This window comes from Siphateles boraxobius, unplaced genomic scaffold, assembly GCF_051911475.1.
Source record: "Siphateles boraxobius isolate OS27281-9 unplaced genomic scaffold, OSU_SipBor_1 25, whole genome shotgun sequence".
Lineage (NCBI taxonomy): Eukaryota > Metazoa > Chordata > Actinopteri > Cypriniformes > Leuciscidae > Siphateles > Siphateles boraxobius.
The window spans coordinates 11,680,596-11,695,456 of record NW_027508866.1 but is presented as its reverse complement, the minus strand read 5'-3'; the positions used below and the strand labels follow the sequence as shown (position 1 = coordinate 11,695,456).

The 14,861-nt window shown below is 37.2% G+C and overlaps 1 protein-coding gene across 3 annotated transcripts; it reads right to left on the bottom strand.

The window, feature by feature from the left end:
• Positions 1 to 1,261: 1,261 nt before the first annotated feature.
• fgf13b (fibroblast growth factor 13b) lies at positions 1,262 to 14,812 on the bottom strand. 3 transcript variants are annotated; one of them, XM_077242651.1, is made up of 6 exons: positions 14,568 to 14,812; positions 14,209 to 14,351; positions 6,359 to 6,469; positions 6,159 to 6,262; positions 4,805 to 5,003; positions 1,262 to 2,687 (listed from the first exon to the last, which is right to left on the bottom strand). In XM_077242651.1, the coding sequence occupies exons 2-6, from the start codon at positions 14,258 to 14,260 to the stop codon at positions 2,551 to 2,553; spliced, it is 603 nt and encodes a 200-aa protein (XP_077098766.1). In that variant the 5' UTR covers positions 14,261 to 14,351; positions 14,568 to 14,812; the 3' UTR covers positions 1,262 to 2,550. The 3 variants fall into 3 exon arrangements, with proteins under 3 accessions (XP_077098766.1, XP_077098767.1, XP_077098768.1); XM_077242652.1 differs by lacking the exons at positions 14,209 to 14,351; positions 14,568 to 14,812 and adding an exon at positions 10,169 to 10,275; XM_077242653.1 differs by lacking the exon at positions 1,262 to 2,687 and having other exon boundaries at positions 4,800 to 5,003; positions 14,568 to 14,702.
• Between the last annotated feature and the right edge of the window lie 49 nt (positions 14,813 to 14,861).

Here is a 14,861-nt window from a genome sequence, read left to right as displayed (position 1 = left end):
CTCCATCTCATTTCCTTTCTTCAGTATCTACACATCTATCCATCCCACATCACTCTTCCATATCAGTCAGTTTGTGCTTCTCATTTAGGCACCATCTGGCTACCAATCAGGTGATGTCACATCCTGTTCACCACATGTAATGCTATTTTAATCATAAGACTGTTAATGAATGCAAAGTCTTTAGCACCTTTCCCAGGGGCAAATAATCCCATCTCACTGGGTTTATTGGGAACGAAAGCCCAGTTCATTCAAAATTCATTTCAGGTTATGAAATATTAACGTAGGACTTGATGCCCTTAGTGATGATGTAACCATCCCAGATTCGCCCAAGGAGCTTATTGAGGCACATTATGTATTCTTGAAGTGACCGCCCTGTGTGCAAGAATGAGTGTATGAGTTTTCCTATATTTTGGAGTCAATAAATCACATTTGTTTTGATGTTTTTTTTCCTTTAGTATTTGACAGCCAAAAACAATTTAAGTTAAAGCTATTTTCTATCATTTCATTTTCCTCTGCTGCTTAAAACTATTGGTCTGTCTCAGGTGTTCGATTGCGTTTTAAACATCTCGAAAACACAATCAAGCAAGGCCAACTTGCCTTCTTTATTTTCAATGCTTTTCCATTAAAATGTCCCTATAATACATTATTTAATGGTTTGATCATATTATTTGAGTTACATAGAGTTGAATTGGATGGCCATTTACGGTACATTAAACAACAGTAGAGGGTTTTCCAATGGCCTCCTTATTGGTTATGCATTAGACATTATCAAGGTTTCATTACACTACTTCAGTGAAGCAACGCACAACAAAATCAATTTCTTCATTCATGGTGACTTCAATATGAATTCATGAATATAAAAGCAGGTAGAACTATCTACTTAAAAATCAAACTGTGCTTGCTGACCTGATGTTTATTCACGACTTATGGTTTAAATTCAGACTATTTATGCTGCGCAGTGCCAAAATGAACATTGAGTACGTTCCTGAGGAGTTCTGAATGTCACAGTCTGCTTATTTAAAGGGTGTAATTTTCACTGACAAACTGGTACATAACTACAAATTCATCATGTGATTGTAGCAACTTTTTGTTATTTGCTACTGTTGTCATTATATCGTTCAGTTAATATTACTGCTTATTTCAGCTCAGTATGTCAAAAGATTGAGAGAAAAAAAAATTATATTCTTGATATTTATAAGCCCCCATGTAAAGCGCTATATAAATGTAACAAATTATTATTATTATTATCAAACGTCATGAGTGCTCTGAACATACAAAACATTTTATTCAGTGCAGCTTCTTAAATGTACAACATATAATAAATGTAGCAGTAGCAGGATAAAATGCACTTATATACATTTGTATTTTACTCCAGTATCCATTAGAGCACATGGTTCCATATTGTAGTTAATATACATAGCTACACAACATGCAGCGTCCATTTTCCCCCATGCATTAAATATGCTTCATACACACATACATATAACAGAAGAGGATTTTGATCAAATTATAACCAGGGGCTGCTGCCTTACCACTGAAGACTAGAAAGAAGAACTATAGGAATGAAGTTTCATACACAAGATATTTCCTTATGCTGATTTAGCCCTCTTGAAGCAATGGAAGCTTCCTCTTTCTTGGTTTTCATTACATTTTTGTTTAGCAAAAAGAGGAGTGGAAAAAAGCCTTCCCTGTTTTTACGCAACGGAAATCTTAACGGGTTGATGTTAATCAATAATTTAAACATTTTCTGATTTGACACTTCTCCAAGATGTTGTGTTCCCAAATTATAAGGGGAAGTAAAGGAAGACATAACCAGACAAAAAAGCAGGGACGCACAGCGAGTAGCCTTTATCTATCCTGAATACATTTCCTCTAACTAAATGACATTCACTCCAGTGATTCTCAACCAGCTGTCTGAGGGAGCTGAAATTACACAGATAGACTTACCTCAATACAAAGAGACTAATGACATCTTTGGTGTGCAGACAGACCGAACCCTAAATCTGTTTAATTTGCAGAATAACAATGTGTGTGGGGTGGTGGGGGGTGGAGCTGATAAGAAAAAGAGAAGAGAGTCTAAAAAGCACACAACAATGAACCGCTGCCTCAAAAAAGCTGAGCTGAAATACTTGTATCATATGTCCAAAACCTTTGGGATTTCTGCCTCTATATACCGATAAATGGGTCGCACAAGCTGCTATTGTCATATTGTAGTTGACTCAGCACTATGGAGTTGGCATCCCTAAAAAGAAATGGAGCAAAACACAAAAGTAGGTGTTCAAGAAGATTCTGCGACAACGCCATGGGAGAACCATAGTTCTTTATGCTACACACGGAAACGAGACCCCTACATCAGTAAGATGGCTTGGTTTGTTTGTCTCAGGAGGTTGACCTGCAGGAGATTGTACAATGTAGGTTTGCACTTCAGTTCTCATCACAGTGATTTCAGGAAACACTAGCTAGCGACCAGCTAAGGGTTTCACCGCACTCTTGTAAACGCGTTTGTGCTGTTTAGTTGATGGTAGAGTCCAGCAGCTGTACAGCAGCAGGTTATGTCGACTCGTTCTGGCTCAGAGTCTTGCCACCGTTGAGCATGGCCGAGGCGCTGCGGCTCTTGTTCGGAGTACCACTTCCGGAGCGGGAGAACTCAGTCAGTTCATGGAGCGACGGCTCTCTGTACATAGCAACTGTAATGGGGAGACAAGTAACAGGCCTCATTAATCTCTTGTTCAGGTTCTAGCAAGCTTGTCTCTTTATTAGTAAATCAATACCTTCTATTAGTGTCTACACAGCACTAGGGATGGGAATCACAAGAAATTTAATGATTCTGAATCCTTAAGGGTTCCTTTACTAATTCTTTTGAATTTGAGGAAGAAATATTTGGATATTTCAATAATAAAATTAAAAACAACAAAGAACAAAAAATGTGGGAACATACTTCACACACACACACACACACACACACACACACACATATATATATATATATATATATATATATACACACCTCTTCATATAATAAAGAATATAAAAACAGCTGATTCACTATTGTTTGCAGTCTGTATGTTCCACGCTGAACAGCAATGTAACATTGAACACTTTCAGAGTATTTCCTACCCCATCTCTGATATTTGCATAAGTTTGTCGCATTTTTGACAGTCACACGGAACTTTCAAACTGGCTGTGAAGTATTCGTCCTCCACTTATTCACCATGGTAAAATGATTGAATGTATGAATATATCCACACAAAACAACTGACCGTCAATATGTTTGAAAGAAAAACATAGTAGATTTTCAAGCCATGTAAATAATTATTTAATGATTATAAAATAATTATTTCTGACATAATTATTCATACACATTATTCATAACCGCTCATTTAAAATAAATACGTTTTAGTGGAGAAATATTGGTAATTCTCATTTGTGCTCATAGTTTTGATTAGAATTAGAATACTGATTGGGCGGTCACATACGGTCTAGCCGCAAAAGTTCAAATATTTCAACAAGATCAAAACGGAACTGAAAATTCCACAGACCCATATATGATCGGAATCCCACTCAGCTCCCATATTATACTCTCAATTAGAAATGAATGACTTCCGGTCTGTTTGTCGGAACGGAAAATCATCATTTGACAAGTTCCAGATCAGCACAAAAACAACTGATTGCAGTAAAAGAATAATTTTGCTCTGCACATTGTTCTAATATAAAATAACTTTGTTTTAAATTCAATTGCATGGAGCACCCGTGCTCATTTCAAGCAGACTAATGTCTAGTCAATTTGGCTTCACTTATGACTGTGCACAAGCAGCTGCAGATTTTGATTTCCCCTCAGATTTAGCCAGTTCTGAGAAAGAAAGGCATCACTTTTATTTAGGGAGGAAAAACAATTTCATCAAGTGGTAAAATAAGGTGTGCCTATACTTAACTATGCCTTCTTTTATGGTCTGTTTACTCTTTTAGCTCAATAGGAGAGCAATGTTTTAAGAATTGGGGATTGATATTAAGATTTTAGTTAATGCAGTGATTATTTTCTTATTTTGCCCAATAACCAATAAATAGTTAATATTGACATTTTATTGTATTTTGTCTAAGAGAATAAAACCTTAAAAACTAAAACCTACCTAGTATTTAGGGATCACAACATTGCAATGTTCAGTCAATAAGATTACACAATATTATGTACTGTAAGATTAGGATTATCTAAATCAAGGTTTAAGACTAGTCCCAGACTAAAATTAGTTAAAATATATTAAAATATGTCAGTGCCATTGTTTTGTCTAAAGTTGCTCACCAGTAATGTTTTTTTTCTAAGGCACATTTATAAAAACTACTTAAATGTCCTAATTGAACTAAGGCCTAATCCTGGCTTAGTCTAAGGCTAAGCCCTGTCTGTGAAACTAGCCCATAATGTTTTTAAAGATTAACTTTAAGTCAGCGTCCGATAAAATGTCTGATAAAACCTAAACAGAATTTGCTGAGTGATTTAGATAAAGTTTGTTAAACTGTCAACATGTTTACAGCGCTTATACTGGTTTAACCAGTTTAATAGCACAGACATCCCTTATGCACACCAAGGTTATGCCATATAACTTTGTACAATACAAACATGTGCTTCCAACAGATTTGCATTTTCATCTTTTCATAAAGCAATAACACCAAACAACTGCAGATACGACCTAAAAGCCAACAATCTACTTGAATGCTTGTGCTACAATCAGCCAATATATCCCCAATCTAAAGAAGATATTTTTAGAAAGCTATCAGCCTGGCGATCGGTGCAGGAGACACTTAAACTAACCTTTGAGAGGTTTGGGGATGAAGTGTGCAGCCGGCTTGGTCTTCTTTACATGGTTGCCCTTCATGACTTGACCCTCTTTGTTGAGACCCAGGTACCAGCCTCGGCCCGACTGCTGCTGCCGATAGATCATTGATGAGTAGGTCACGTAATAGTTCTCAAACACTGACTCTTTGAATTTGCACTCTGGCGTGAAGTGCTCCTGTGAGAATGAAACAGGCGGAGAAGACAACAGAGATATAAGAGACAGAGAGAATTATTCTAACATGTTTGTGGAGGAGTATTTGCATAAGAGCGAGAGCAGACAAATTTGAGCTGAAGATGGTCCAGACCAGCCTCCATCAATATCCACACAAAACCTCATCGTGATTTGTCTTTAAACCTGGAGGTAAATTCCTCTGATTGGAACTGTAATAAGTGGTCTAAACATGGTAGCACGTCGCCCCGTCCAGTTTGTGGTTCATTGATTACCATTAAACTCCTGAGGCCTGAAACAATTTGACTCATTCCTGCAGATCAATACATTCATCCTGGGGAAAACAACCACTCAAAATCAACAAGGAGATACGTGTATACCGTCACGACCATAGGTGTTTGAGTTATTCCTGTGGGCAGTCAGACGTGAACCCACACACAGTTGAAATGCAAAGGTACAGAGTAAACTGTTCCTGCATTATGAAAGCACAGACCTGACCACTGCAAATCTTTAGCATTTTAATGCCAGCAATGTTGCTCAAAATGTCCATTTTGAATTGACAGAAGCACTTATTGGCACGGCACTAAATTATTCATGTCGCCACAGCACATTTAATCAAAGGAAAGGCGAGGGAGGCACTCGCAAAATAGAATATCCATTAGAGCATTATAGTAATTTCTCCATATTTAAAAACTGCGGAGTAGATATCGGGCAGAAAACCTTGGGTATGATGATACATCATCTCCCAAGAGGGTTGTATTCATAGTCTAAATACAAAGCAATTATACAAAGTGTGAATTATCATTGTGTGGTTGCAAGGTGCTAACAAGAATGTCTAAATATGCCATCATCTCTTCTTTGAATATGATCACGATACAGTGCTGCGATATATAAGAGAGGCAGATGGTGTTTGGGCAGGAGTTGGATCTCATTATCTCTTCAGTCTATCGATCGCCCGCTGTCTGGAATCCAACCTGCAACCTTTAAGTTAACAGCTCGGATCCTCAGGCATCCATGATGCTGTCGAAGACATAGATTTAACTCCAATGAGAGTGGCAGAGACGGAATGTGGGATGTTTACAGCTGCCCTGAACTCAGAAGAGCCCACAATGTGTAGGAGGGACTCACAAAGATGCAGTATGAAGAGATCATCATACTTACAGAGGTGTACAGGTAGCCTTCGTTGTTCATGGCCAGGTAGAGCTTGGTCTGAACGCCCTGTATAGCCACCACCCGCAGCCCAACAGGGATGAGGTTGAAAATAGCTGTCAAGTTACAGTACAACAAAACAGAATTGAACCCATGGGAAAGAAGCGTGTAGGCATGGTCGTGTTTAAACATGTTTCGTGTAGTGAACAGACCATAGCTATTATCTTCCTCCTTTGTACCATTGATAGTCCCATCAGCTTGGAGTTGTAAATGAAAGCCTTGTCGACTGTAGAGCTTGGTGACTATCCCCTTGAGCTGAGGCTCTGTAAAATTGACACAACACATATTAGGAGGAGGGGGGAAAGGGAGGACATGCAACAGCACATTATATGAGAAGAAGAAGAAGAAGAAGAAGAACATCCAGCACAAAGGCACATCTTGTGAAAGCCAAGAAATGACTGTTTAAAAACATAAAATGTGAATTGTGAAAACGCAGTGGGTAGCTGCTGCCAACAGGACCCAGGGATTTGCCAAGCATGCCTCAGTGTTTAGGTGATAGATAACTATGGCTTATATAACATGCATTTCTGTCATATTCTGATTCTAGCAAATGTATGAGTTACAAAACTTTATTTCCTCATTGTATACAAGAGGAAATGCAACAAAAAAGAGCAACGAGAGCACAAATCACATTGATGTTTACCGATTCTGTGCTATTGATATTTGATGATGCTGTACAAATAATTAATTTTAGTCACAAACAACTTTCTAGACAATTAATTATAGTAATTCCCATTTCCCCACCTAATCAGTTACCTGGTATTTCTAGTAGATCTGACACTTAAACCAATAGTAGTCAAGTAAGTTCAGTCATATAACTTTTTTTTTTACTATTTATTTGTTTCTGTTATTTTTGTTACTATTATTAACAATAAATTGCATTTCTAATTTAGTTTTGTACTGATTTCTCTTGTAAGTGGTTGTATTTTCAATGCTTTGAGTATTCATATCTCAACAGAGTACATCATTTTTCAAATAAAAATAAAAGGTTTATTTTTAGTTAATTTGCATGTTATCTCATGAAGCATATTTTCTGTGACCCAACAAAAACCCCAACCTACCAACCAAAAACCCACTATATTAATTCATAAACTAGATCATTTATTATTTATTGCTGAATAAAAAGTATAAAACACTGAATATAGTAAAAGACCAGCCAGTGATCATATCAACAGCATTTTAACAACAAATGTTTAATATCAGCAATAGCTAACCATCAATTGAAAGTCAGCATAACCCAAAGAGCACCACAGATCTCCGTTTAGCCCAATCTCTGATTCAGACTGCATGATATAGTGTAGAACAAGTGAGGAGCAGTGTGCCCTGGTGATATTGCAACATCAGCTCAAGCTCAGAGAGAAGCCAGTGCTCAAACGCAGTGGACTGTGAAATCCTTGTCTTGTTACTCTTCGCAGCGGATCTTAGTACAGTAAAGGAGTTAAAGATAGAGCAGTGTATTAACTATGATGAGGATGATGACGATGATTGATGGACATGGCTATCTGGGTAAATCTGATAAAAAGAACACACATAACATCAGACCTGGCCGTCTTCTCTTGCGTTTCTTTGAGCCGAAGAGTTTGACGCGTGAGAATAAGTTGAGCCTGCTGGGCTTTTCGCAGTTCCCGATGCTCTTGTTGGGGCTGCTGGCGCATCGGTTGGCATTGGCTTTCTCCCGCTCCCTCGCTTGCCTCTTCTGCCGAATGAGGGAGCTGGCGATCGCTGCGGCTGTAGCCAGTTTGGCGTTTTGATTTAGCGACGCGTCCCAGATTAAAAATGACCATATGTTGTGTATATTGAAGTCCTGTATGCTCAGAACATTGTCACCGATGAAGAAAAATCAATACTCCATGACGGACTGCGTAATGGTCATTTCAATAGAAAGAGCATTTTTTATTTTCATTGACAAATCACTTGGTTTGAATCATTTACAGTCGCTTCATTCAGCGTCGGCTGTTGTGCCCTGCCATGGTGCAGCAGATCCCGGACAGCAGCTCCTCTTTTTCTCTCCGGGGAAAAAAGCTGTCTTCTAGAAAATGTTGCCTTTTTGTTGCGCGTTTGTTTGAAAGAGAAACGCGTGCCATTGTGCCATGATCCAAAGCGTTACTAAGCCATGCGCTGATTCAGAAAAATGGGCACCTGTTAACACACCGCGTCTGAGGAAATAATTCAATAGTGTCTTTATGAGAGAACGAGCAGGTGGGTGGGGGATTGTGCTGGAAAATTGTGAGCAAGAGGTCCCCGCCTTTCAATAATGCAGCCTTTAATTGAAGTTGAGTAGATTAATCGTCTTCCCCTGCAGATGAGCTCTCGTTTTCAGCAGTGGAGATCTGCATAGGTACTCAACAGATTCCCCGTCCCCGTTCCCCAAAGACCGGCCAAAATATGGAAATTCAGAGGTGTAGGAAACGGCATCTGAACTCTGGTGTCAGCAATATGATCCATGAAAGAAAAATGTCCACATCCACTATTGCAGAGATTTCAGACTGCTCTCTTTTCGACAGTGGGTTGTATTGCAGCAGCAACAGCAGCTCGTTCTCCTGCAGCAGCACGGCTTCAGCACGGCCCCAGAGACGTGACTGTGGTCTTCAACAAGCAGCCGTGTATAAACAGGCAACATTAGAGCCTCCTGAAATGAGGAGTGGCCTTCCTGCCACATATAATCCTCATTAATAGTTTTTTTTAATTTTATTTATACCATGTTTTGTTTTGTTCTGTAAAATTATACACTCTTAAAAATAAAGGTTATTTATTGGCACTGATGGTCTCATAAAGTACATTAAACAGCGTTGGTACCTTTCCATTGCAAAAAAACAGGTTCTATACAGGGGAAAAAAGTTCTTTAGATTATTAAAAAGTTCTTTACAGTCAGAAAAATTATTGTTCTTTTAGGAACTGCTCACTGAAAGTTTAATTTGGGGAACCAAAAATGGTTCTTTTATGGCACTGCTGCGAAACCCAGTTTTGGAACCTTTAAAAAAAACTGTGGTTGCTAGAACTTCACCGTAAAATACAATTATTTCAATGAAGCATTACAAAAGTTATATTTCGTATATCATTTATAATGTTAATTTACCAACTCATTTTTGGTATTCAGATATGTTTGTTACTGCAAAATACACTGACAAGGCCGCATAACGACTTAAAATTAATAAAAATTGGCCTCTGCAGAAACTAATAATAACATACACCATACATGTCACTAAATAATGCAGTAAAACAATTTTTTTAATAATATAAGATTGTTCGAACAGGGAATTCTGGGAACGCATCTTTCCTCATTAATTAGAAGTGATTATTTTTATTCATAAAATACAATTTCACTAATATATAACTAAATGCATGTTTTTCTTTTAAAATATAAATTTAACTAAAGGAAATTCATACTTTGTACTTATAAAATATCAAAAAATCTTCAGCAATTTTTCATTAATTATCTTACGCATATATATAATATTACATAAAATACTAATAAAATCTTCAGCAATTTTTCATTAATTATCTTACGCATATATATAATATTACATAAAATACTAATAAAGTTAAATAAGGTTAAATAATAGGTTATATAATATTTTTCACTGAAGATGATGTTACCACATCAAACACATTTTTAAATGACCTAACAAAACATCTTTACAGTGTATAAGGATGGATGGTGCCAACTACATTGAAGAACAGCAGAAAAATTAATTCTTTTCCAGAGCGAATATACGAGTTTTCAAAGCGGTTTGTTTTTTAAAACAGCAATCCTCCTTTGATGAAACACTTGAAAACTCTTCCGAGCCACTTAAGCTGAAGTTCAGTGGTGAATTTCAGCACCACGGACAGCACTAAAGACCCACGGCAAACAAATAAACCCATTCAACCACTCAAACATACCATGCGCATCTCATTCATTTGTCAAACTCCTTTTAAAGAAAGCCCCCTGACTGGATATCTTCAGATATCTAAAAGTGTACCTGATACAGATCTTCTCAAGGGAAACGCCATGCTACTCTCAGAGGCATCCAGAGATGACTTTTATTCTTTCGCACTTCTTCACAGTGTTCAAAGCAAGAAAAAGGGCGTTGCGAACTTTCAACTAATTCTCATGAGTATTCTGTCCATTAAAAGAGCACAGCCCGGCGATCATAGCAGATCATTATCGCCTATTATTGACAGACCACTATGTGTTTAGGGCGCCTTATCAATGATTCATCGGATGCACTGAAGATAATGCCAACTCTAATATTCTCTTCAGGGTCATTCACAGCAAGAAGAGGAGGAGAGAAGAGGGGAGAGCGAGCAAACACTCTCAAACCTTTGTGAATAAATCCTAATCGCAAACCTGAGGACTGACTTAAATGTATATGCTCTATATTTTCATCTTATAGTCAATAATAGATTGCAGTATTATTGATTCCAAGGCAGCGTCATGAAACATGAAATAACAGAGAGAGAGAGAGAGAGAGAGAGAGAGAGAGAGAGAGAGAGACTAATGAAATATCAGGGTAATGAGGAAACAGGATTTTTTTCTCAAACAAGGGGAATCGAATTAGTCTGGCCTTCCTTCCTGTTGTGTGTTGGGCCAACATGTGACACAACCAAGCATATTTTCCTGCTCGTCTAATGCAACTAATATAATGTGAGTTTAAGATCATATAAAAATCACTGTCATACACAAGGGTTTTATGTAATCCTATTATGTTTATGCAGTCTCTATATTACTCATGCACATCAAATCTCTGGTGATAGTGACTTCTATCTATTCTTGATGTCAGTTAAGGGACCCTGAGCTGGAGTACTTTTTTTCTACATTCTATATTTTCTGTGCTGCAATTAACACATATACTGCAGTTGTTTCTGTATCTAGGAACTGAATTGAATTAGCCTGGCAATAACATCTAACCATGAAGTCTCAATCTAATTTATTAGGGCTATTAGTAACCTCATAGTTTATAGAACTTACGCATATCTTGTTATGATGAGAAAACAAAGTTGTAGTCTTTGTATGGTTCAAAGTTATTAAAAACGCTGTGGGTTAGTTGAATGTGCTTATGTTTTCAGCCACATTTCTGATGAGAAGGCGAAAACAACCCCACCCCGATGAAGCTGATCTTAAAGTGATCCACAAGATGGCGCTAAAACATGTGAAATGGGCTGAGAGAGAACATTGGGCTCATCATCACATCCAAGCGTTCCTTAAGTGCACAATAAATCAGACCTGGGTCTGAAATACAGTTAGTGTAAACATGCAGGAGTAACAAGAACTTGTGCGGGCCTAGACGTGAAAACATTCCTTTACTATTCGGAGACAGAAAGTCCAAGACTGTCCAACCGAAAGAACATAAAACAGTTCATTCAAATTCATAACAGCAATGGTACATCATGCACTGAAATAATAGCATGAGATGCGATGTTAAACGTTTACAACGCATGCTGTTTCGGGTAGGTTACGGTGTATTTTGGGGGGAGGCGGGGGGGGGGGGGGGTTGATAATAAAAACAATGTTAAGGCTAGTCTGTGGTTATCTTTCGTGAAATTAACATTGAAGGTGCTAGGCAGGCAGAACATATAAACCTCTCATTTCGACAAACCTTCATCGTTTTCTTTTTTCTTTAGAACGAAGAGTTTCCAGAATGGACAGCAAAAGAGCTCCTGACATTTATTATGAAAGGGTGAGTTTTCTTTCTGATCTACTACAAGAGACTGAGTTGACTCCGCCCGCAACAGAATGTACTCTTTGCCATCTTGAACGGTGTATACTTCAACATAGTGACAGAACAACAAGTATTAGAAAAAATTCTGGTAGGACAAAATATAGAAATCATATTTACACTATACTGACGCACGCAACAGTGCACGTACACGCACACAGAGGGAGGCCGAAAGAGACCAAATAAGTTTGGAAAGATGATACTGACATCTGGTGGTAAAGCCTTGGATTTAGTGATAACTACACCGTATCTTCTTCACTATTTCTTAAACTATTAACTTAAACTGTCGTGTTTTCAGTAATGACAAATATATAAACGAATTAGTTACTAAGCTGAACACGTCACATATTAGACTATCTAAAATATTTGTCAAATGTATTCATGCAATTACACATACACATACAAATTTGACATGTAGTGTAGTTTGCAATGATACCAACTGCAAAAACAAAGGGGGAAAAAAATACATATTTTTCAAATGGTCTAACATAATGTATTTTCTATATAGCCTACCTGTACTTTTAGAAAAATATGTTATGTTTTTTTGTATTATTTGTTTACACATGTGGGGTGGAGCATTAATATAGATCACATCTGATGAATTCTTGTTACTGACACTTTTATGAGGTTACAAAGTGTAAATCACTGAGGCTTCAACATACAAAATCAATATTGTTCGTTTTAACACAGCATATGATGTATCGGTAACGCTTGGTTAACATTAGTTAATGAATTGTACAACTGTTTATTGTTTGTTAATATATGCTTGGATCCATTAATAATAATAATAATAATAAAATAATAATAACATTAATGAATACAACTTTTGATTTTCGTAATATTAGTAAATTATCAAATTAACATTAAGTTAGATTAATAAATACTTTAGGGCAGGGTTTCACAGACAGGGCTTAGATTAAGCCAGGATTAGTCCTTAGTTCAATGAGGACATTTAAGTAGCTTTTATAAACGTGCCTTAGAAAAAAAAAGCATTACTGGTGTGCATCCTGAGAATAACAATTACACTGACATATTTTAAGATATGTCAGTGCAAGTTGCTTTCAGTTAAAACAGCTCAGTGCATTTTAGTCTAGGACTAGCTTAAACCTTGTCTGTGAAACTGGGTGTAATAGTATTGTAAGTATTTTTCTAACTAATGCTCATAAATGGAACGTTATTGGAAAGTGTTAAACTCTATCTTTGAAGTAAAACTAAAAACATGGACGCAAGTGGTGACATAAAGTGACCAGAATTAATGAAGGTGTTCTAAATGAACGGGAACTCAAATTTAGTTGAGTTCAATTAAAACTCAACACAAGATTAATCTCTCATTTAGGCTGAATCCCCAAAGGTCTATTAAATGTAATTAAAAGCTGTGTCTTTTTAATGACCCCCTCGTTTAGCATGGCCTCAGTGTAGATGTGTAGATCGTTCCTCGCTTTTCCATGACGTAATAAACTTTAATGAGTTTTTCCTGTAACAATTTAATCAAACATAATCCTCAGCACTGGCATTTACGGCTCCCTCTCCGAGGTTTGTGAAGCTTTATTACTTATGACCCAACCACACAACACATATAGTTAGGCTAAAAATCAGGCATGCACTTTAATGCTTGTTGACCTTATATAAAATGTTATGCAATTTGTGTCCAGTGAAAGAACCACTGTAGACACTAAAAACAGAATACATCTGCTTTATACAGCATGTTATGTATTTTTTATGAGGCAGCCTCTGCACCTCTTTGTCTCCATGGCAATAGGTACCCAGCCTACATCCGTGAACTGAAGAGCAGAGGCTATATATCACGCTCAAGAAAAATAAATACACATATAATTGTTTTCTTACTATCAACAGGTTTTTATCAAAAGAACGCTTTTTAATAAAAGCGTTAGTCGTTTTGAGGCAAACCGTGAGAAGACTGGAAAGCTATTTTTGCTTCTCGTGAAGCGCGCGCGGTCAGCTGTTAAAGTAGATTTAAAGTGACCGCATCACCGCAAATATGATCGCAAAATAAATATCACACTTGTTGGTTATGCCATCTTTAAGCTTAAACGCTAGCATATTTTTATAATTTAATGTTAAGTTACTCTCTTTGTAAATGTAGGGAATACATTTTTGATGATTTTCAGTGCAATACATTTTCAGTGCTTGACAGCGGACCATTAATTGTAACCGTCTGCATAACCAGAATTATCAATGGCTTCCAACGTGCGCCTTCTCCGCGTAGTTATAAACAACCAAATTTATGTCAATAGGCTACATGGAGAGGAAAAGGGTTTAAGTAAAATAACGCGATGTCTTACCCTTGTTTGCATCCTTATCTTCTTTCGTCTTTAGTAATGCTTTCCCGCTCATAGATCCCAGTTTTGATGTAGAATTCCAGATGATACCAAATCGGTCCGATCATTTAAAACTGGCTCTTCTATTAAACAATGGCCAACCCCTCCTTAAAGGAACCAGAGCTCAGTTCATAACGATTTTCCATTGTAGTATATATTTTTAATTATGTTTCTCATTTATTTTAAATTCAAGAATACTACACGGTATCCAGAATAAATCAATTCTGTATGTTTTTACAATCACACTCATCAGATAACTACATTAATTAAGCCTATTTAATGAATAATTTAGTCAGTGCATTGTAATGTTGCTGAATCCTTACCGTTTGCTGGTCGTTATTATTTGCTCTGGGAGGTGTGCATAACGCTTTGTTCCTTATGACAAAAGACAAGGCAGCAAAGCAAGGCGTGAAATACTGTCACAAAAGTCTTCAGATAAAATTAAGACGTGAAAGGCCACTTCCCAAGCTGTTTTAGAGTCGTTCAGTTTGCAGTCTGCAAGATTACAATTCGTGCGCTCATGATGTGCTTTGACACATCAATTAGACCACATGGCGGTGTATCACCCTCGATACGCAACTATTGAGGTCGTGTTGTAAAGCCCAGTCCCCAACTTC